The following is a 23,321-nucleotide window of genomic DNA, read 5'->3' on the forward strand; positions in this document are numbered from 1 at the left end:
TATAACATATAACATATGTTATATATATATAACATATAACATATGTTATATATATATATAACATATAATACATAACATAAAACTACATAACCTATAAATAGGTTATATAAAGGAAGGAAAAGAGGGAAGGGGGGAGGGAGGGGGAAAGGGAGAGAAAATGAGAGAAAGAGAGAGGGAAAGAAAAAGAGAAAGAAAGAAAAGAGAGGAAGAAAGGAAGGAAAGAAAGAAAGAAAAAAATATATTTGAACAGACCTTTCGACTCTTCTCAGGTGCTTTCTCTTCTGAAGGAATATGGCTATGGCACCTGAAAAGGTAGACAAAATCATTTCCCAGTATTGTATAATTGGAATTTTATGATATGACAGCAAGTCTTTATTGAAACAGTTAGTTCTCTGGCACCTCTTATCTAATGACTGCACGCCTCTTTAAATACAAGTGTAAAAACACTTGAATACACCTTGAAATCATATCAAATTACATTGCATTCACAATATACATAAATTATGTTCACTCTTAAGGCAGCTCGTAAACAGTTTTGGAGAGAAAGGAAACTATTAGCCTCTCAAGCTCCCAACACTAATATGTGCTCTCTTCTCAAATTTTGCTTGTATTATACTCATTGTTGTAGACATTGTATACCCCACCAGCATGATATAAGATCACTGAGGGAAGAGACCCTTATTTATATCTTTGAACACCTAAAATTTAGCAGTGTCTTATAGATGGTAGACACTTAATATCATTTACTGAAATGCATTTAATGAAACAAGAGGGAACTAAATGAGGTTAAGGAAGGTTACACTTTCTCTATTCCCTATCAAAATATGGCTCAATGAAAAAGAAGATGGGGTAAGCTGCTCATCTAAACTCCTATCATTTCTATTTTCTACACAGAGGAGATGAGATGCAGCCATAAGGTAGGGGATAGAGAAATGGCCCTAGAGCCAAGAAGACCTGAGTTTAAATCTTCCTTCTGATATAATGTATGGCCCTAGGTAAGTTATCTAACCACTCAGGCAACACTCTCAGTCCACACATGGCAGAGAAGATACTTCAGATCCAGGACTGCCCTGTATCAATGAAATCCTAGGTCCAAGTCTTTCTACCTATGAAGTGAATAAGTATTTGTGCTATGTAATCTACGTAAAACGGAAATGTAGGTGAGAAAAGATGGTGTGCTTAACCTGGAAGACAAACCACAAGAGGAAGTCTTCACTGCATATCCCTAAAAATCACTTGTGACTTTTGAAAGACCAACTTTTTTTCATAAGAAACTCTGTCTGTTGCCTAATTATCTGTTCACCTCAATGTTATGTTTACCTGCCTTTGCTTTTTCTTTTGTGCTCCAATTTGTCATTTCGCAGAATTTTTCTTTCAATAACTGTACTACTAACCAACTGTTCCTATTTTTCCATTTTGTGGTTGTGAGGTCTAAAATGTTATCTAATATTAATTTCAAAATTTAATGTAAAATTTCTTGAGCTATTTTATAGGAGTTTTATATAAACCTAAATAAGATTAATATACACAATTGATATATCTTCCTCTCCAGGAAGAAACACAGGTAGTTGTAAAAGAATGACAAGCATAACAGTGAGCAAATTCATAATTTAGTAATTTCAAGGGAACGGAGTGTACCTTTTGAATTTTAACTCATATTCTTCTATTATCTAGAACAAGGTAAGAGGCTAAAAAGAAACCAAGACAGTTACCCAAAGTTTCTAAATATGGCATTAAATTTAAATTACTGAAGAACAAATTAAGGAGAAAAACTTACGGTTGCTTAGGAGAACGTATATGAGCAGCCGTGGCCTTTAAGCGAGCAATATTAATTTTCTCTGAAAATTCCTCAACAGTTTCAATGTCTACTTGCTCTTCTTCTTCAGTGTAATCCATAGAGTTATTCTGAAATAAGTAATTTTAAATGGTAAGCTATATACTAGCTAAAACAGAACAAATCTGGGGCTTTCATTTTATTTCTCCCATCATGAAATTAAGTTTGATAAAGCAGTGCAATACAGCAGGGAGTCAGAGGACCTTGGTTCAAATCCTGGACTCTGATTCTCACTACCTGTAGATTTTAAGCAAGTCACTTAACTGCCATGGACCTCAGCTTCTTCATGTAGAAAATTAAGGTGATTAGACCGGATAGCCTGCAATTCAACCTATAAGAGATACTTATTAGCTACTGTCACATCAGGATACAGATTTTCAGACTAAAAAAAATCTGAGTCTCAAAGCACTACATAACCTTACTCATGCCAATGCTAATCTTTATGAAAGGTAATCTTAAAAAACTTACATGAATCTCACAAGAACATCAAGAGTTTGATTCAGGATTTTTTAAGGAAAAAAAAATTCAGCAATCAAGGACCGGTTTAAAGTGAAATGCTATGCTGGACAATCACAAAGTATGACAGGCTTTCTCAAAGTATCTACAGAACTAGAATAAAACACCTAGCACATTTTTCAATCCTATAGTTTGGTTTTGAAAAAGTTCCGATTCCAAAACAAGTTCTATACTGAATTATCTACTATATTATGTCATATGTCAATTAATAAGAATTTACTGAGCAAACTATGTATACAAAATTGTACTTAAAATGATATACGTATGATACAGTTATTTTAACATCAGTATAGGGTACATCTATATTAAAAGATGTGGTGTACTGAGATGAAAAGAACAATTAACTTTTACTCAGAAAATCAAGTCTGAATCCTGGCTTTGCCACTTTCTAGATGTGTATCATTCATTAAATCACTTAGATCTTCCTCCCCGAAACCTGTTTCTTCAGCTGCAAAATGGGAAAAGTAATTTTTCTTCCTGCCTCAGAGTTGTGAGACTCAAGATAGTGAAAGTGCTTTGCTAAGATAAAGTGTTATATAACCAGATGTTATTATCATTCTCCAGCTTTCAAAATAGTTATTTCTCACAACAGAAATAAGGAAAACTTATTTAAAACTTCTCTATAAAGTGTCAGACATGAGTATAACTCAAATTAAGCAGTACCTCCTAACTGCTTAACAGAATCTGAAACTGTTGAGATTTATTCCATCATACCCTCTCCAACTCCCACTGAACTTGCCACCATTAATGAGTCAAACAGAAGCCAGATTCTTCCTTCATGCTTGGAAGATAAGAGCATGGTTACTGAACATTTGTTTTCCACAATCATAATTACTGATTTGTTTTTCTGTTCAACCTAAGCAGTCTAAGTACCCTTTTCTGACTGAACACCAACCCTGCCACCCTGACCAAAAATTCTTCTGGGGATGGAGTTCTTCCAAGAGGCATTGCTACTCTATTGCTCTTAAAAAGCCTACTTCACACCCTTTACAACTTGGATATACAGGAGATCTAACTTTCAATGAATTTTCAATGAATTCAATGAAAATTCAATGAATTCCATGAAGCTAAAAGGGCAAACAGTAACAGAATCTAACAACTAAGTCAACACTTGGTAGCTGTCTAGGGATGTGCCAAATACCACATATAATTTAAACTGTAAGTTTTTTTATCTACCAAATGGATATCTTCTGCTGGGCAAGCTAACTGACACACCTTCCAGAAATGGATTTAAATAAGGGAGGGATAAGACAACCACCACACTCTTCCAACACTAAAATGTCAGCTCAGAAATACTGTGAGCATCAGACATAAACACGTGCAAAAAAATCAGTGCATGCAAAAGCATCTTTTTTTGCTAGGTTGGCCAAAAGAGCAAATATGTTGTTATACGATGTTACTAGCTACAACAATTAGCGGGTTTTAAAACCTAGATTGTTCTTCTTTTGTTTGGTTTTTTAAATTTAGTACTACTTAAAACGGAAGACTCTACAGAAAGCTTAATATTTCCAATGATACAGACTCCAGGGTCACTAGATTAGAGAAACCTGTCTTTCAACTTCATTATAACATTATAACAGTTGAGTCATAATAAGACATTGGCATAAACACATTCTGAATGTTTTATTTCACTAATATCCTACTCTGATATCTCCACAACACAATGGTGAACTAGAGTTTTCACAGGTTATAGCAGTGGAGTTCTGGCAAAGCTTAAGAAGTTTAACAGATTTCAATTATGGGTCTAATGACTGATTGTCCATCTGTTGTCAGAGGAAGTTTAGTCAAGTTTAGAGAGGGTCATCATCATGCTGCACAGTGGTTAATTCTCTGCTCAAAGAAACTTCTGAAAACCATTTATTATGTCACAGAGAGACTGCAACCTGCTTCAAAGCACGGAAGGACCCCATGCTGATAAAATTACAGATTCCTGAAATACTTAATTATTTTTAGCTTAGTTCTCTACACCCCCACAAAATTAAGTATGGTTTTTGTTCTTGCTCAAATATGAGAGAATATGAAAATAAAGGGTTATATCAAAACAAAAAAGTTAGATGACAGCAGGGAATGGGTAAATAACAAAGAGAAGGGGGGAATGAAACAGCTTCAAGTAGAGTATATTTAGGGTAACCAGGTAACCATGCTAAAAGAAGAAAGATAGCGTGGGGATGGTGAGATCCAGGTGGAGAGCTAAAGGTCATTCAGAAAAATCTCAGGCTACATTCAGCCCCCTAAATTTGACACTATGGCAGCTACCTCTGTTTAGTAAGAAAAGGGTTAAAAAATACATTGTTACAGGGAATGGTGATTGAAGAGGCAGAATTCAAGAGACAAAGATCTATTTTTGAAAGAGAAGGTGAAAATTCATTATGACAAGATTAAGTTAAAATATAATTACTTCATATTTTAAAAACACATGTTCCAATGTAAAAAAGACTCATTTAATAGAAATGGACATAGATGGGTTCTATACCAACACAGCTGTGATATCAACACTGAGGCACTGAGGTAGTGAACCTCAATCATACTAAATAGAATAATGGATTGAAAAAAATTAAAACATAATTTGTTAGTGTGACTATTAACACAAAGTCTCAAGAGAGCCAAAGTTATTTTTCAACCATTTCAGATATTCAAACAAGTGTCAAAAATATGCTCTTAATATGGTCAGCAATCTGTACATGTTGCCTGACAGTATGGAAACTAAAAACAGAAAAATAATTTATTTACTTATGACTTCAGTCTAAGCACCTAATTGAAGATACCAGTTTTTAATAAGGTCTTGGTGATTCTCTGAAGGGGCTATTGGTTGTATCAAACTACTGAATTCTGGAAACTTTGAAGTTAAAACAAAAAGGGGCTCATCACCTTTTCTACTTCTTCGACTTCTTCACTCTGGTAGTCAGAGATGCCATCAACCATATCATCAGCAGAATCATCAGTTTTCTCCTCCTCCTCCTCCTCCTCCTCTTCTTCTTCCACATCTGAAACAGGGAGGTCAACAATAGCTCTCTCACCCTTCTTCCTTTGCTTTAGATGTTGTTGTATTTGTTCTCCTGGTATAAGCAAATGACCTTGAACAACTTTATCCCCTTTTCCGGCTCTCTCAACCATTTGAGGAACAATGGGAAAGGCTGAAGAATTAGGAATCTTGTTCCAAGTATCAGATTCGACATTAAAATTTCTAGTGCTCTTAGCAATTTCACCTTCCTCCAATAAGCCAGAAGAGCCTTGCTTTTGACCAAGAACGTTAGAGTTTTCCTGACTTGTCTCAGTTCCTTCAGTCAAATGCTCACCTCCAGTTTGCCCACGTTCTTTTGAAATATCATCGCACTTCTGGATCAAATTCTCCTTCAGGTGGTTTTCCTGACTTTCTCTTATAGTACCTTTTTTCTCTATGGAACTCACACAATCCTCTTTTGCTTCAGACTGTATTGTTGCCTCTTCCTGTACTTTACTTCTGGATAATTCATCTTCCTTAGAGCTAGTTGAAAGTTCACTGTTCATCAGTTTCTCCTCTGGGTTACTTATACCTCTCTGCTCCTCATTTACATTTCTCAGCTGAGATGTCTCTGCCTGAACATTAGAGCTTTTCAGCTGTACATTATTCATTGTTTGAACTGCTTTATTTTTGACTTCTTGGGGAATACATTTATCTTCTGAAACTTCATTCATTTTTTCTTCTGAACCACTGAGATTACAATTCTCTTTCTCTTCATTAACCTCTTTATTACTTTCATTTGCCCGTGATCCACTGATATAGGAGTGGTCGGATGATATGACATCAGCAGGAATGTCCTCTTGTAAAAGGGGATCTTTATTTGAAGGACCATCCCCACTTTCTTGGAGATCTTTCTGGGCTACCTCAGAAGCAGTAGCAGCTTGGTTTTGCTTTACTGTATCAGTCAAACGTGCCTCAGTTCTACCAGGTAATTCTGCTTCCAATCCTAAATCATTCTCTGGCTCTGTGACATCTCCCTCTTCTGAATGTAAAGCCTTTTTATGACTATCCTGCTTCAAGGAAGTTGTTTCATCTTTCTGATCCAGATTTTGAGACTCTCGCTTCATCTGCAGTGAAGCAACATGCTGAATAATTGAGTTGGGAACCGGCTTCTGTCCTGGGAGCTGCAGCAAAGCGAAACTACCAGACTGGAGAGGAATGAGACTAGCTGTGCCAACTGGCTGCCCACCTGAGCTGTAAGTTATTTTGGATTCTGAGCCTGTTTGACTTGCAAAGCTGCCTGCTCCCGGAGGGGATATTCGCAAGGTCAAGGTACCAGCTTGAGACACAAAGCTAGGCACAGTGGAAAGCACAGATGATGCCTGAGTAATTAAATTCATAGGTGGAGAAGAACCAACAGTCTGAATCATGGGATTCATGGTTGAGAAAGTTGATGGAGAGGCAGAAGAAGGTGGCATTTCAGGAGGTTTGGAAGGTGCAGGTAAGCGGATTCCTACTGCAGACCCTACAAGAAAAATGAAATGAAAAATTGTCATTCGCCAAATAGTCTCTTTTCATGTACAGGACATGTCACTTTCTGAGAGAACATACACTTCACTCACTATAACAAAATCTGGATCCCCAGTGTCTTAATTTGCTACTTTCTTCGACAAAGTTCTACCTGATCTTTCATCTGCCATGAAATGAACATAAATATGTCCCTTTTTTAATGTGTGGTCTCTCTCAACTAGAACATGAGCTCCTTGAGAGCAGGGATTATCTTAACTTTCTTTTTTCTGGAGGCAGTCAGGGTTAGTGTCTAAGGCTGGACATGAACTCAAGGAGGGTCAGTGCTCTATCTACTGCGCCACCTGGCTGCCCCCATCTTTCCAGCTATATCTCTAGTACTCAATATAGTGTTTCAGCACACAGTAAGCACCTAATAAATTCTTTTCTATTCCAAACAAGATATGCAGAGCTAATTCCATTCAACTAATTTCAGGGGAGAAAAAAAAAAAAGGAACTGTCCTGTGAGAGAAAAGTTTATGAAAATGACTCCTGTACCTGGGTTCCGAAGCATAACAGGCTGTAAGTTGGGCTGTGTACTAGAGCCCCGCACCTGCTGCAAAGGAACAAGCTGGACAATTTGACCATTGGGGTGTCTGAACAGGTTCATTCCACTAGGGCTCCTGACAGGTTGTAGGAGCATCCTCTGACCCTGAACAAGTTGCATGTTTTGGAGGGGTCGAAGACCAGGAGAACCTTGCTGCACAGGGATCAAGAGTAGTCGAGGTCCAGCACGCTTTTCTGGGCTAGGAGAGACTGGAGAGGTAGCCACTGGAATCTGAGGAGCATTTTCTGAAAAACAAGGAATAGACACATGGTATCCCAACCTTCCTTCCCCATAAATAGTAACCATTAATGCCATGGGTTCTAATCCAGCTGCAAATTGCCTTTCAAGATGCTTAAATTAAGAAACTGGGAAAATCCTAAAGCTCTAGATAGACCCTTCACAGAACTATGGCTTTGTTATGTTACAAAAAATTGCCTTCAGATATAATTTTAAATTTAAAAAGTTACAGGCTTTGCTAGAAAAACGCATTTAGAATGTTTAAGAGGAGAATCATCTAATGTTAGGAAGGACAATTCAATAAGGGATAATGATTCTGCTTTAAAAGAAATGTAGACAAAGCTATAAAATTTGGAAAACTCAGAATTTATATAAAATTTTTATATTATTTTACAAATAAACAATAATATATAATATATATTTATAAATAAAAATAACATAATAGAATAATTAATAATGCATAAAATTTTTTTTTAATAAATTTACAATTTATAAATCCCTCATACTTGCACTATTCTTAGTGTGAAGTACTGCTTGAAGCTTAGCAGCACTGTGCAAGCATGCTGATAATGTTGTAAAATCACAGGAAACATACTTGACTCAAATTCATATCAGATGAAACCAGGGGCACTAATCTGAGTTGTAAAATGTGCCTGATTTCACAATTCATTAAACAGTGGGCAGAAGTTTTTAAGATATTTAATAAATATTTTCAGAAGGGGGAAAAAAAGGAAGACTCCACCTATTAATAGAATCCAGGGGGTAATCCAAATGAAGCCACAGAGCTAAAGGGAATGAAATCTACACAGAGGCTAGACAGGAAAAGGTGAGATATGATATTAAAAAACAAGCAAAAAACAGTAGAGACTGTTACAATACTTAAGTGCAAGAGACTTAAAATAGTTGAAAACAAATTATGAAAGAGCTTTTATTTTTATGTCTAAACTTATGGGATAAATTGAGACATAAAATTAGCTTTAAGGAAATGAAAGAAAAGGAAAGTTATGTAATTAGCTACAAGGATGAAGAAGAGTAGAAAACTCCTAGTAATCAACAAAACCATTTAAGCCTGGTTTATCTGCCTTAAAAGTGTATTCACATTAACCTACTACTATAAAGCAGGAAATTAAATTAACCAGAACCAATAATAATGACCAGTATCAGAACTGCTTGTTCCACACATTACATCCAAGTTGACAAAAGAAGAACTATGTCCTTAAGATTTACATTACTCAAAGAAGTTGTACATTATAGAAACAAGACTACTTTGGTAAAAAAAAAAAAAAACAACAAACCAAAAAACCCAACTAATCAGAATCTGAACACAAATTTGCACAGAAAGAAAAAAGTGGTTTTTCCTATGCAAAAGGGAAATTATTTTACAAAAATTTTAAAATATCATTTTAGGCATTACTTACTTGGGATTTCACTTTAATCTGGTAAATTATGGAAAACCTAAAATGTTCCCATGAAAAGAAATTATATGTACAGCTTCTTTTCTCCTATAAAAAGTTTTATCTTTTCTATGTACTGGAGACGGAGGAAGGGAAGGGAGGGAATCTAGATGTTTGAGAGAAGTTCACCAGGAGAAGTCACAGAAGAGTTTAGGTGGCTGAATTTGTATTATCACTGCTTTATTGTTCCACAAACATTCAACCAATGACTACACTTCCCAAACTTCAATGCCTAAACTACCATCCACATAAGATAGATAAATATCTATAGATAAATATAGATTTATAACCATCTATGTTTTCTTATTATTATATGGTAAAAAACAAAAACAAACAAACAAAAAACCAGGAGTATACCCCCAACATTCTGGTTCTGGTTCTATCACTGACCCCTTTAGCTAGTCATATTTTAGTGGGCCTTCAGGAATATAGGCTATGAAGGAATAAATTGTTACTAAATTCAAAACAAGATTTGTTCAGAGGAAGGAAAAAAATTAGAAACTAAAGCAGAACTGCTACCATGAGAAGCAGTGGACCCTGTGTGAACAGGACCACTATACACATCTTTCAAATATCCTTACTTTGACCATCTTACTTCCCTTCTGAACAAAACAAATCACATGCAACGGTCTGGCACACAGTAGGCTCTTAATAAATACTTGCTGATTAAGTGTTTTAGATAAAAAGTTAATAATAGAAAACAAGAAATTTCCATTAAGAATTCATTTGACCAAGCCAACAAGTAAAAGTTCAAACATTCTGTCATTTACTACCTTGAGTTGAATACAAGCATTTGACATGAGTTTGTGGGGTTCCACTCTTATTAAGGTGTTCCATTTTCTGTACTTTCTCCCTTGACATTATCTACAATCCTATTATAACCAAAACAAAAAAGTGATGACAGCATTTATACAGCAAATCAGCTAACAGGATCTAGTCCTTACCTGGTCTCTGGCTCACTGGTGGACTCGCGTTAATTCCCGAGAGTATAATAGGAACAGAGCCAAGAGATGAAGTTGGTGTGGTCACCATGGAAGAAGATGCAGCTGTGGTCACTATGACTACAGAGGTGGAGGCAGTGGAAGCAACAGGAAAAGTGATGGTTGGTGAAGATACTACAGATTTAGGTAAAGCAATGGTAGTTATAGGGGCAGCTATCCCAGTAGCTTTGGTAACGTTCACAGTGGTTGAAGGCAGGGTGGGTATAATAGGGGTGCTGACGCTAGTTTCAGAGATCTCAACAGTCCCTGCAGAAGTGGTGCCAGAAGGAGAATGAGTAGTTTCTTTAGTTCCCAAGCTGGAAACAGCAGTCACAGGAGATGTCACAGTAGTAATACTTTCTAAAGATACTTGAGGGGTGGTGGTAGTGACTGGTTCCGTCACAAGGTTGCACACCTGAGATGGCTTGGAAGAAACCACAGGTGTGACGACCATTACTGGAGAAGGCCTGATACTGAACTTCTGTGGCCCTGTTAGGGGTTGGGGTGTGCTAACGCCAGGTATCTTCTGCTGCAGGGCTCCAACTTTACTCATCACAAACTGTGTGAACACACCACCAGGAGAGGGTCGAACTGCTGCAAATAAAAATTTGCAGGTCAAAAATTTCAACAGGCTCCCATCCTTCACCCCTCTGAGTGACTGTGTTTGTTAACATTTGTTATACATTGTTGGGTCAATTTTCTTACAGGTACCACCTACCTGCATTATACATGCCAATTTCCACCCATAAAAGTTTAATGCAATTCTCTCTGATGTCCAACCCCCTTGCACTACTCAGAGAATAGGGCTTTTTTCAGTCTGCCTAATTAACATATTTTTCTGGCCATATAAAAGACTCAGGGTGTTGTGACACTAGAAAGACAATATAAAGCAGCACACAATCTTATCACATGGAACAGATGCAGCATGAGAACCTAAGGGATTTCTCTTAAAACTCTTATGCAAGATATTCTTCACCATCTTCCTCCTCTCCCAGCACCTCCACCTCCTTCACTGACTGACTCTTCAATGTCAGGACTAGAGTCCTTTATATTCCTGAACCATGCATACATTCTTTGAGAAAAGGGCAGGAGAAGACTGCATTTTTAACATCAGTTAAGACTGCTCCCTAATAAGTGAAAATGAGATCTGTCAAGGAACACAACACATCTTCCTTGGCACAACTCCAGCTTTTGGCCAATTCAGAGATCTCAATGTATTATAGCAATCAGCAGTACCATCAATGTCTGAGTCTAACAGAATATTGCTGAATTTAATATTCCCAGCGATCCAAAAGATCTACAAACAACCTGTATAAAGGGTAGTATTGCTAAGTCTAGCTCACATCTAGTAAAAATTCAAATTATATGGTGCTCTAGGTCAACCAATTACCAAAAATAACACTGCTTAAGAGAACTAGAAAAAGGAAAAATATTGTGCAAAACAGACATCAAGAACACAACTCTTGCTCCTAATCTCTATTTGCACCTAACCTTGAAGTACTTAGCTACAAACCATATAGGAAGACAAATCAGTTCTAACTTACCAATTGGCCTCTGTGCCGGGACGAACGCCTTCAGAGTCGTCATCGTGGAGGCTGTCGTAGTGCTGGAGGACATCGTTTGGGAAGTGGAAGGCGAAGGCACCTGGGTGCGTGGTATCCTGGATGCAGCCACCTTGGCATTGGATGCTACCTTGGAGATGACAGTACTGAGGGTTGAGAGGTCCAGGACTGAGGGTCGCAACCTGCCTGTGATATATGCAGCTAGCCTATTGGCTGGATGCAATGCCCCCATCTGTCCCAATAGCAACTTAGCCTGCGGGTAACTTTTACCATTAACCTGAAACAAGTGGCAAAGAGAAATTCTGTAAAAATAAAATTCTCTTGCTAACTCACCTCCCTTGACAAGTGCAACTTAAAAAAAAAAAACCTATTTCAGTGGGCCTTTTTTTCAAATTTAAAAAGGGAAAATTAGATTCTTTTTACTCAGGATGATCTGAGTAATCAGGGGGTGAGAAAGAATACTGCTATCTAAATATCCTAAACGTTGCTGGTATTACTTGGTAGTTTGGAAAAAGAATCTCAGATGCTGTTTATTTCTCAGTATTGCAACTGAGGGAAAATGATATCAAATCAACCAGGATTTTTGCTTGCTAACAAGCAACTATGATTCAATAATTTAATTGCCAGAAAGAGGGAAATGAGATGCTCCTGAAAGTTTCCTTTAGAGAGTACCAAAGTCCTACTGAGGTTCCCTTTTGTATGATATCATAGGTTTTCATTCTGTTACCTCTTATGTTCAACCTCACTTTAATAAGCCCTCTATAGCTTCAGCTGCTAAGTCAAATCAGTTTTTAGTTGGCAAAAATCAGGAATGATACCTCATTTTCTCAAGGTTTAACAAACTTGGGCTAGCAATAAGACAACTGGCTGAGATTCAACCCAGCTCATTTGAAAATCAAACTAGCAAGAGTAAGTAAGTAGTGGTGGAGTTAGGAAGAGTATAAAGTAATGATTACCTCTGCCACCTAGGTTAAAAAAATAGACTATCATTATCATAAGGGATAGCACAGAAAAAATATATAGCTGGATGTTAAGAGACAAAATATTTCTTTCTCTATTGTTTATCAATTTATTAAGTGACTCCAAATAAGAAGCACTATTCTCATGCCTCCATTTTTCCATCTATAAAGTTAAAGAAATAACTCCTATCTCTTCATCAAAATAGAATGAGTGACAAGTAAAAATAAGAACTGGATAACAAAATTCTCTCTCCTAAAGGTTCAAACAACTGACACAGATAATCTGAGTCAGTCCCAGAAACACTACATCAGCAAAGTTCAAGTTTAGGGCAAAGAATGAGATCTTTCTTCCTCACTATGAACCTCAATGTAACTTTTTAGGCTTTGTGAGATCCAGATTATGATATATTTCTTAAGGACATCCCCTGAAGACCATTCAGCAACTTCAAAAGTACAGATTATACTGGCCTGATAACCTGCTTAAAGTAAGCTGGCTTCCCAAAATAGTCTAATGATTCTTAGAGAAAGAAAAGACTTCCATAACCAGCTCTCAGGGAAAAGAATCTCACAGCATGAGACCTTCAACAAGAGATCACTTTGCTTCAAATTTATCCATCTATAAAATCATTAGTGTAAAAAAGAAGGCTCAATTTCTCCTTTGAGGCACTTACTGAGAAACAGTTAATAAATGTGGATATAAGGCACTCATATAACTCAATATCCATAAATTATAAAGTTACCACAGGCATATCTACGTAACATTGCCACTGTTTCTCAGAAACATAACTAAGAAGTTATAACAAAACCTTACCATAAAGTTATGAAAGTTTAAAGTGACCATGCAGAATCTTGTTCCTATGGAACCAACTTGCCCATTTCACCGAACAATGTATTTTTGCAAAAGCAATCAATGTTAGGCAGGGGATGCTTGGATTTGCAGGCTATGATTTTCCTCATGTATGTCACAAAGACTAAAACAGTCAGGCCATGAAAATGGCCTGTAGTAAATAGGTTCTCTCACATGATGAGTAGCAGCTAAAAGGTAGATATATTGAGGAAAAAAATAGTCCTGTGATTAGGCCTCCAGTTTCTATTTAGAAAATTCACCATCTCTTAAGTTTTTCTAAAACAAAATCTGTTCTAAATGACTTCGCAGTGGATAAGAGGGGTAAATTAGTGCTGTTACAATGTCCCAAAAAATGTTCTAAATGACACTAGGGAAGGTAATCCTATGGTCCTAAAAAATCAGGATGACACATGATTAACTTATAAAACTACTGGAAAAAGTGCATCTTCTGTTGTGCTTGAAACCACTGGAAAAACAAAAAAGCTTAATGTCTGAAAACCTAAATATCTAAAAACATGCATGTTATTTCCCATTCTAGGAATGAGTGTATTGAAGTCAACTATTCAATAAAATTGCCCATCCTAAAGGTGAATTAATTGACTATCACCAATGAGAAATTATAGTACACAGATTATACTCCTACTAATCTTGTTGGTAGTAAGAAGAAGAAAGAAGAAGTTCATGGGAAAATCAAAAAGAAAATGCAACCTAATACTTGGGCAAGGTATCTCTCTATAGCTATTTCTGGCTTTGTTATTGGTTTCCACTGTGATTTTGGTCAATTTATTTGCCACCCAGCTACCAGATATGAGAATAAATAGCATTAGGACCACAAAAGGTCATAAAAACAGACTTATTTTTTCAAGTTAAGTAGCAAATGTTATACACAGATTAAAGATAGTTCTCACCTCTATTAGTCCTGATGTCTTTGAACTGGGTTTTTGTTTATAGGCCACTAGCTTCCCTGCAGGAGAAAGTCCAGCATAGAAAGGCAGAGCTTTGCCTCCATGTAATTTTTCCCTCAGTGCTTCTAGGGCATTTGTCTGTTCAAAGGTGGTATCATCCACTTTTCTGTGTGATGGTGAACCATCGGGAGTCTCTGAGTCAGAATTTTCAGCTGTATCATCCTGATCTTGGCATGATGGCATAGATATTTTCACCCGAGAAGAATAAATGGGAGGATTCTTTTCACCCCGACTCTTTCTCTGAGAAGCCAACTCAATTATAAAGCTGCCCACCTTGAGGGATTGTGGTGGCATGTTGCTATTGATGTGCTGGGACAGAATGCTTAAGATCTTGTTTCGATCTTCCTCCCAATTACAGTCTGAGATGATCTCTATCAGCTTGGTGGGCCCACCAGGGGAAGTCTGATGCATGTACGAGGTAGAAGATGATTCCCCTTCATTGCAGGAGGACCTCCAGCTTTTTTCTGACAAAGAATTAAAATAAGTTTTATCAAACCATCTTGAGGCTGAACTGGGATCAATTCATATTTTCTCTAACAGTTCAAAAAAGCACCTGGCAAACATAACACTGTATATTTCATCTCTGTGTGGCTCTAAAACAGATAATGTCAGTCCCACAATTTTCCATTTTAGGAGGACAGGTGTTCCCTTTCTCGAGGATATGATCCAAGAAGAGGAGGTCACAAAGTCTTTCATTACCCCACTTGAGTAGAAATTTTAAGCCTGTAAAATCGTGTTAACAGAATTTTTATGAAAATCCTACATTAGAAAAAGCTTTCTTTCCAGGTCTGTAACCAAGGCTAAGCTTTTGTCATATTCTACCATTCATAAATGCAAATCAAGCACGAACAAGATGTTTAGTCATTTAACATATGAAGAGTTTGACTAGTCCTTCAGATCAAAAAAGATGTTGTTATGGCAACAAGCTGTATATTCTACCTTCAAAGGTTCCTACTGCAAGTTGCTCTGAGATTGCTTCTACATAAGATTCCTCCATCTCCACCTCCTCACTAGCCTCCACTTCATCTGCTGTGTAATTATCAGTGTGCAATAAAGATAGGTAGATTTTAATAAGCAACTGCCCAGCAAATTCTAGTCTTGTCTCTTAATCATTTAGGTATTTTGGTAGCTATCTCTGATGGAAATGAGAAAACCATAGTCACTTCTCTTTCCTTCACACCTATTCCAGGACACACCCTTTTTTTCTCATTCCTGAGGAAACAAGCTCCTACAGACAAAGTACCTTGGTCCAGGAGAAGGTGGAGAAAAATCAACTGGAAAAGAATGTTTCTTCCCCCAGTCAGACCCGCACGAAGTCTACTTTAATAACTAAATCCTTCTGGTATCCCCCTTGACAAAATTGTTTCACCACTGAAGGAAGAAAATGCTTTAACTGAAAAATTTTAATTACTTCTATAGGAGAAAAGAAATGGCAACAAAGTAGATTTCCATCTACTAGGGAATGGCTTTAAAATTTGTGGTTACATGAATTAATTGATTAGTATCGCACAAAGAAATGACAAATATGAAGAATACAGACAAGCATGTGAAGCCTTACATGAACCAATGCAAACTGAAGTTAAGCACTACCAGGAAAACATACATCATAATGACAATAACAATGTAAATGAAAAAAACAAAAAAAAATTGAAACTGAATATTGTGAAAAATTGTTAATAGCCAAGGCTGGCCCCAAAAAAGAGCTATTGGAATGCATCTCCTACTCTTCTTTGCAAAAGTAAGGGACCACAAGTAAAGAACATAGAATATCAAGAACTTGGTTGATGCATTGCTTAAATTTTGCCAAACTGGTTTTTGTTTTTTTGCTTAATTTTTCTATTTTTTATAATAATGGATAACTACTGTGTGGGGAATGGTTAAGAGATTCATTAAGGAATTAAAGTGATATGAAAACAAAACACATCAATAAAAGTTGCAATTTTTAAAAGAGACCCACTAATAATTTTAATTTAGTGCACTTATTCTTAGGTGAAGGGGCAAGTATACTAAGTCTGGTTTCAGAGACTTGGATTACTTTATTTAATTGCAACTTAAGGTAACTATACTATAATAGAAAGTTTTAGTTTTTACCTCCTGATTTATCAATATCTTTCTCCATTTCATAAGTATTCTGCTTCATGGGTTGATGTTCAGAATCATGTTCCTATGAGAGAGATTAGAGAAGAAGAAACAGTTCAATGGAGCACATTTATTTAGCATCTACAAAGTATATAACAAATTACATTTGAGCACATTTCTGTCACTGCAAAGTAGCACACAAGTACTCTAAGTAAAAGACTAGAGCAGATGAAGGATCATATGACTGACTAGTTAGAGGAATAATTAACCGCTTTCTACAAACTTCTCCAACACAGAAATCTTAGAAACAGGAATTATGAACCATATATAGGCTGATTTACCAAAATAAGTCAAATGCCAACCAAGGCAAAGACCTCCTAACTTAAATATAAAGATTCCTTTCATTGAGCATCTTCACCTCCACCCCCAAATTACTTGTGTACAAGACTCAATCAGAATAAACAACCAGCAAAGCCAAGGAAACAATACACATAATGACTACAGTGAAGTCTCCTCATTCTGCAAATATCCTTCCACCATGCTGAATCTCTTTTCCCATGGGTGAGTTCCTCCAGAGCTCTCATTTTGAATAGAGGCCCAGCAGGGGTGAAGGACCTGCAGCCTTGAGGTCACCTATGGCCCTCTAGGTTCTCAAGTGCAGCCCTTTGACTTAATCCAAACCTCAAAGAACAAATCCCCTTAATAAAAAGATTTGTTCTACAAAACTTGAACTCAGTCAAAAGGCCGAACCCAAGAACCTAGAAGGCCACACGTGGCCTCAGGGCTGCAGGTTCCCCATTCTTGGCCCAGAGTAACCTTCATTTCTTCCTGTGATTTGTTTCTGACTTTCTGGACTTCAACACCATGCCTGTGGGCAGGTGTTTAACATGCTCCTAAAACCCAGCTCACCCCTCTTTTCAGCTCCCTGGATTGTGTTATCTCCTCCCATTAGAATGTAAGTTCTTTGTTTTTTTAAGGCAATTGGGGTTAAATGACTGCCCAGGGTCTCACAGCAAGTAAATGTCAAGTGTTTGGTCTCAGGCTGGATTTGAGCTCAGGTCCTCCTGACATCAGGGCAGGTGCTCTATCCACTGCACCACCTAGCTGCCCCGAATGTAAGTTCTTTGAAGACAGGTCCTGTATTATTACTTGCAATAGTATTCTTTTTTAATATTTTATTTTTTTCCAATTACAAATAAAGATTTTTAACATTCTTTTTTAAAAATTTTGAGTTCCATAACAATAATGTAAGATAATCAGCTTTGAATGACTTAGCTGTTTTCAGCAATACAATGATCTAAGACAACTCTGAAGGACTTAGAATGAAAAATACTATCCATTCCCAGATAAAAAACTTATGGTGTCTAAACACAGATTGACTGCATACATTTTAAACTTTCTTTATTTTTCTTGAGTTTTGTTTTTGGTCTATGTTTTCTTTTACAACATGACTATTATGGAAATGTTTTGCATGGCTACACATGTATAAGCTATATACACTTGCTTGCTTTTTCAATGAGGGGGAAAGGAGGAAGGGAGCAAATTTAGAACTCAAAAGTTTTTAAAAAAAAGAATATTAAAAACTGCTTTTACATATAACTAGGGAAAAATAAAATCCTAAATAAATAAATTAAAAAAAAAAAGAAAATACAAAAACAAATTTGAGTTTCAAATTCTCTCCCTCCCCTTCATTGAAAAGGCAAGTAATTTGAAATAGGTTATATATGTCCAGTCACACAAAACATATTTGCATATTAGTTGTGTTGTGAAAGAAAACAGACCAAAAAAAACCCCAAAAAACCCAAGAATAATAAAATAATGGTAAAAAATATGTATGCCTCAACCTGCATTCAGATACCATCATACCTTCTCTGGAGGTAGATAACATTTTTTATCATGAATCCTCCGGAATTGTCTTACATCACTGTATAGCTAAGAATAGCTGAAGTCAGTGACAGTTGATCATCATACAATACTGCTATTACTATGTACAATGTTCTCCTGGTTCTGCTCATTTCACTTTGCATCTACTCATATAAATCTTTCCAGGTTTTTCTGAAAGCATCCTGCTCGTCATTTCTTATAGCACAACAGTATTCCATTACAATCACTTCAGCCATTCCCCAAATGACGGGAATCCCCTCAATTTCCAACTCTTTGCTACCATAAAAAGAGGTGATATAAATATTTCTATACATATATGTTCCTTTTCCTTTTTTTTTTAAACTCTTTGGGATACAGACCTAGTAATGCTTTGCTAGGTCAAAGGGCATGCAGAGTTTTATGGCCTTTTGGGCATAGTTCCAAATTTACAATAATAGTCTGAGCTCTTAGCATATTACAAAAAACAATGAAAAGTGAAGGCTGCAAAATTACAAAGAACAAGCATACTTTTACCCCACTCTTTGGCAGAGGTAGGAGGTTCGTGGATATTATATTTTCTGACTTAAGAAGATAAATGAAACCAGATTTTCAGAGCTCTCAATGCAGAATTTTAAAAAAGGGGAAAAAATTGTGGAGAATCTCTTCAAAGAAGCAGAGGTTCTGAAAGACAGAGTAGCAGACTTGGAATGCAAAAATACAGAAGAGGTACCAGCGTTGATAAAACACATTAATTCTATATGTGACTAGCCTTAAAAACAGAATGCTAACTTAGAGATCATAGGTCTCCAGGAAGAACGTAATAGATCAAGAAACCTGAATACTATAAAGGAGAATGCAAATGAACTATTGAATACAATTAAGGCACTGATCAACTGAATCTAAAAATAACTTCTAGAGAAAAATTACCATCTTTAAAATCCCAAGATATGTAATGGTTAATTTTCAAAATAACAATAAACAAGCAATCATTTTTTCATCATATAAGAAATGCCAGGGGCAGCTAGGTGGCACAGTGGATAGCGCTCTGGCCTTGGAGTCAGGAGGACCTGAGTTCAAATCCAGCCTCAGACACTTGATATTTACTAGCTGTATGACCCTGGGCAAGTCTTAACTCCGATTGTCTCACCAAAAAGCAGAAAAAAAATTAAAAAAAAAAAAAGCCAATTTAAATAGTTTAGGATTATTTCACCACAATCAGGAGAAAACAAAGAAAATAGAGAAAAATATTTTCAAAAAAGCAAAGGGTCTCAACTTATATAACCCAAAGAAATATATCTTGCAAAACTAAGGTTGATCATCAATGAAAAAAATTGGAGCTTTAACAAACAAGAGGGATTTATTTGGGGGACTGCTAGAAAACAAACAAAAACAAAAGTGAACAGAATATTGGATTTGCAGACTCCTACCAAAAAAGCAGAAGTAGAATTACCAAGAATAAATAATGAAATCAATTCTCTTGTGTTTACGAGATAATGTTAAAAAAAAAAAGAAATTCAACTGCAACACTGAAGAAAGAAAAAAGAGGGATTAAATTAACAAGGGACAGAAGGGACTAAAAATTTAAGGTAACTTTAAGAATCAGGGGAATAGGGGAAGGAAGAGCTAAATTTTAAAAACTGATTAAATCCTGATATCCCTCATAAATTAATCCATGTATTGTAGTAAGGATAACAATAAGTTGCCTCAATAAGAAGAGAGGAGGTAAGAAACCAAAGGGAGTTAGAAATGGCCATTTCTCCCAACTCCTCACTCGGCCACCCCCCACTCCCCCCGCCACCGACCAGAGAAAAGTACCTTAACTTTTTAAGTCTTAATAGGAGCAGAGGCTATGGTAGGAAAAGATAAAAGCAATGGAGGGGAGAACTTGAAGTGGAGAGAAAAAAGATGGTATCACGACTGAAGAGGAGAGGAAAACAGCAACAATAGCATTTATACAGAAGCTACTATGTGCCAGGCACAGTGCTGAGTTTTACAAATATTGTATTTGACCCTCATGACAACCCTCAGAGGTAGGTGGTATTATTATCATCCCCATTTTACAAATGAGAAAACTAAGGCAAACACAGGTTAAATAATTTGCTCAGAGTCACACAGTTTATAATCATTTGAGGTCAAATTAGATCTCAGGTCTTCCTGAATCCAAGCCCAGTACTCTGTCTACTATGCCATCTAGGCAGGGAAAGATTTTTGTCTGTAGTATGAGTTAAGGGAACTTAAAATGGTGATAATTTGCCCTTTAGGATACTACCTTCTCTAAGAAAGTCTTATACCACTCAGAATTGCATCTTACCCCCAAGAAATGTTTCCTAAAAAATTAAACTTAAAACTACCTTCTTCATGAAGATGTGATCACACACAGTGCTGGTGCTCCTCTACCTGGAAAATAACCTTGTGTTACTTTGTATAGAGTCATGCATGCATATGTGTGAGTGTGTGTGTCCGCGCGTGCGCACGCGAACTGACTCTCCCTATAGAATGTAAGCTCTTTGAGGGCAGAGAATGTTCCCTTTTTGTCTCTGTATTTTGTATTATGTAAAGTGAAGTTTAATTCCTGGCACACACAAAGCATTTAACAAATTCTTATTTACTGATTAAGGGAATGAGTCCCCAAGAGTTTTCAGTGTTAAGAATGTAGAGGAAAAGGAGACATAAAAGAGCAATAAGATAATCTGGACTTAGGAATGGTGAGTGATCATGGGCAGGGAGGAGAATCAGGCTTCCTGACTCAGGACTCAACAAGGCAGTTTCCAGTCAATATTACTTCTTTTGTGAATTGAGAATGATAAATAGAAGGAAAAAGGGAAAAGAGAGGATAAGATCACCAAATATATATATATACAAATATACAGAAGAAGGGGATCAATATGGTATTTCTGAAACTCTACCCTCTTGAGAGCCACAGAAAGAATTACAAATAAACAAACACTAGAGAATAAAATTCTGACAAGAAGAAGAGAATAAAGAAAGAAGACAACGTAAAGGAAAATTACTGGAAAAGGATGCTGGAAGATAATATTATTTAAATTAAGGGGGGGAAAGGAGGATGAAATAGGAAATTTTGGACCACAAATCTAGCTGGAAAAGAGAAGAGTCAAAAAGAGAGAGAAAAATGAGTAAAAAATAAAATTAATTATTCATTTAAATTCAAAGAAGAGCAAGAAAATGGAGAGCACCAAAGGGGCATAAACAAAACTATCATAGAGACAAAGTATTGACAAGAGGAAGGAAATAAAAAAAATCAACACAAAAGCAACACATAGAAGAAAACACAGGCTGAATAATCATAATCTAAAATATGAATGGATTAAACAAGCCAATTAAATGAAAAAACGTGACAGAAAATGGAAAAAAAAAAAACCATGATAGAAAGTTTGAAAAAACAAAACCTGACAATTTGGTGTATATAAACAACATATCTAAAAATAAACATACATAAAGAATGAAAAAGAGCATGGAACAAATTACTATGTATCTGATGATTTTAAAAAGCTTAAGTTGAAATCACTATATTACAGTAAAAATAGTTCCTAATTATCAAGACAGATAAATCAACAATAATTTATTAACTGCTTACTATGTTTCAGGCCCTGTGACACACACAGGGGGCAGAGAAATTATATTATTTTTAAAGGTGACTAAGACCAGTGGCACTCATAAACCAGTCAAACTCAATAGAAATGTATGTCCACTGGCCATATATTGAGTTAGAAAACCACAAATTAAAAAATTATCTCAGTCATATTGTATTATTTATTTTGTTAAAGACTGCCCAATTACATTTTAATCTCGTTCAGACTGCCATAAACAACAAAACATCAATGCCCAGCATTTATACTCTAAATGGCAAAGTAAGAAGGGAAAGAAAAGTTAGCCATAATATGGATATTTTAACATTCTTTTCTTACAAATCTAACCAAGGTAAACGAAAATAAAAGTACAGAATCGAACTGTTGGAGAAGTTAGATCCCAAAGATTTATGGTTGCTTATAAAAGTGAACACTAAAAAATATATCATGTATGTATGTTTGTATGTATTTCTCAGAATCATATGGTGCGCCTTCACAAAAAATGACCTTGGGATAGAGCACAGTGAAATTGCAAATTAATGAAAAAGGGCAGAAATACTAAATATCTCCATTAGAGACTACAATGTAATAAAAATAATAACAAAGGAAACACAAAATTTACACAACAGAATTAACATCCAAAATAAAGAATGCTTCTGATAAATAACAGAAACACATTAACTATGTACAAGAAAATGATAATAATGAAACATATCAAAATTTCTAGAATGCAAATTAAAGTCTAAATAAGTCAAATTAATTCCCTGAAAACATTTAACAATAATAGAAAATCAACGAGTAAACAAACTTAAAATAAGCAAAGAGGAAATCTTGAAAACTCAAGGATTAGATAAAATGGAAAACAGAAAGACAACAGGAAAAACTAAAAGCTGATTCCTTCATAAGAATAAAAATGACAAAAACTTGATCAACATTTAACTAACCTGGCCAAAAGTGAAATGGGAAAATCAAATATGAACAATGGGCAACAGCCAGAGACAAAAATTATCAAAATCCACCGAACATAATTATAGTCTAACAAGACTTTTAAAGGAAATGGATTATCTATAAGATACATAAGCTAGAACATAAAATAAAAATCTTAAAAAATACAATGTGAAAAAAAATGAAACTAAAGAAGCCATAAAAGAACTATCAAGAGAAAAAAATCCTTCACCCAATTAGATTAATGGGTGAATTCTAACAAACATTTAAAGATCAATTACTACCTATGCTACAAAAACTAGTCTCAAGAACTGAGAAAGAAAACACTTTACTAAAAACTCCTTTATATGACAATCATGGTGCAAATATCTAAATTGAGGGAGATGGGGGTGTGTGTGTGTGTGTGTGTGTGTGTGTGTGTGTGTGTGTGTGTGTGTGT

At 36.0% G+C, this 23,321-nt stretch overlaps 1 protein-coding gene across 14 annotated transcripts in view; it reads right to left on the bottom strand.

Moving 5' to 3' along the window:
* The window catches only part of MGA (MAX dimerization protein MGA), a 219,752-nt gene that overhangs the window by 10,583 nt on the left and 185,848 nt on the right, over nt 1-23,321 (bottom strand). For 7 of the 14 annotated variants that reach the window (XM_027869894.1, XM_027869893.1, XM_027869896.1 and 4 more), the window contains 8 exons: nt 16,500-16,572; nt 14,352-14,872; nt 11,620-11,914; nt 10,040-10,669; nt 7,356-7,649; nt 5,219-6,816; nt 1,778-1,905; nt 253-304 (listed from right to left, as the gene is read on the bottom strand). In XM_027869894.1, the coding sequence (XP_027725695.1) occupies nt 253-304; nt 1,778-1,905; nt 5,219-6,816; nt 7,356-7,649; nt 10,040-10,669; nt 11,620-11,914; nt 14,352-14,872; nt 16,500-16,572 (3,591 nt within the window). The remainder of the gene's footprint in view (nt 1-252; nt 305-1,777; nt 1,906-5,218; nt 6,817-7,355; nt 7,650-10,039; nt 10,670-11,619; nt 11,915-14,351; nt 14,873-16,499; nt 16,573-23,321) is intronic. The other 7 variants (XM_027869899.1, XM_027869900.1, XM_027869904.1 and 4 more) reach the window with 5 other exon arrangements.

The sequence above is a fragment of the Vombatus ursinus genome, unplaced genomic scaffold, assembly GCF_900497805.2.
Source record: "Vombatus ursinus unplaced genomic scaffold, bare-nosed wombat genome assembly UNPS02014794.1, whole genome shotgun sequence".
In the NCBI taxonomy this organism is placed as follows: Eukaryota; Metazoa; Chordata; class Mammalia; order Diprotodontia; family Vombatidae; genus Vombatus; species Vombatus ursinus.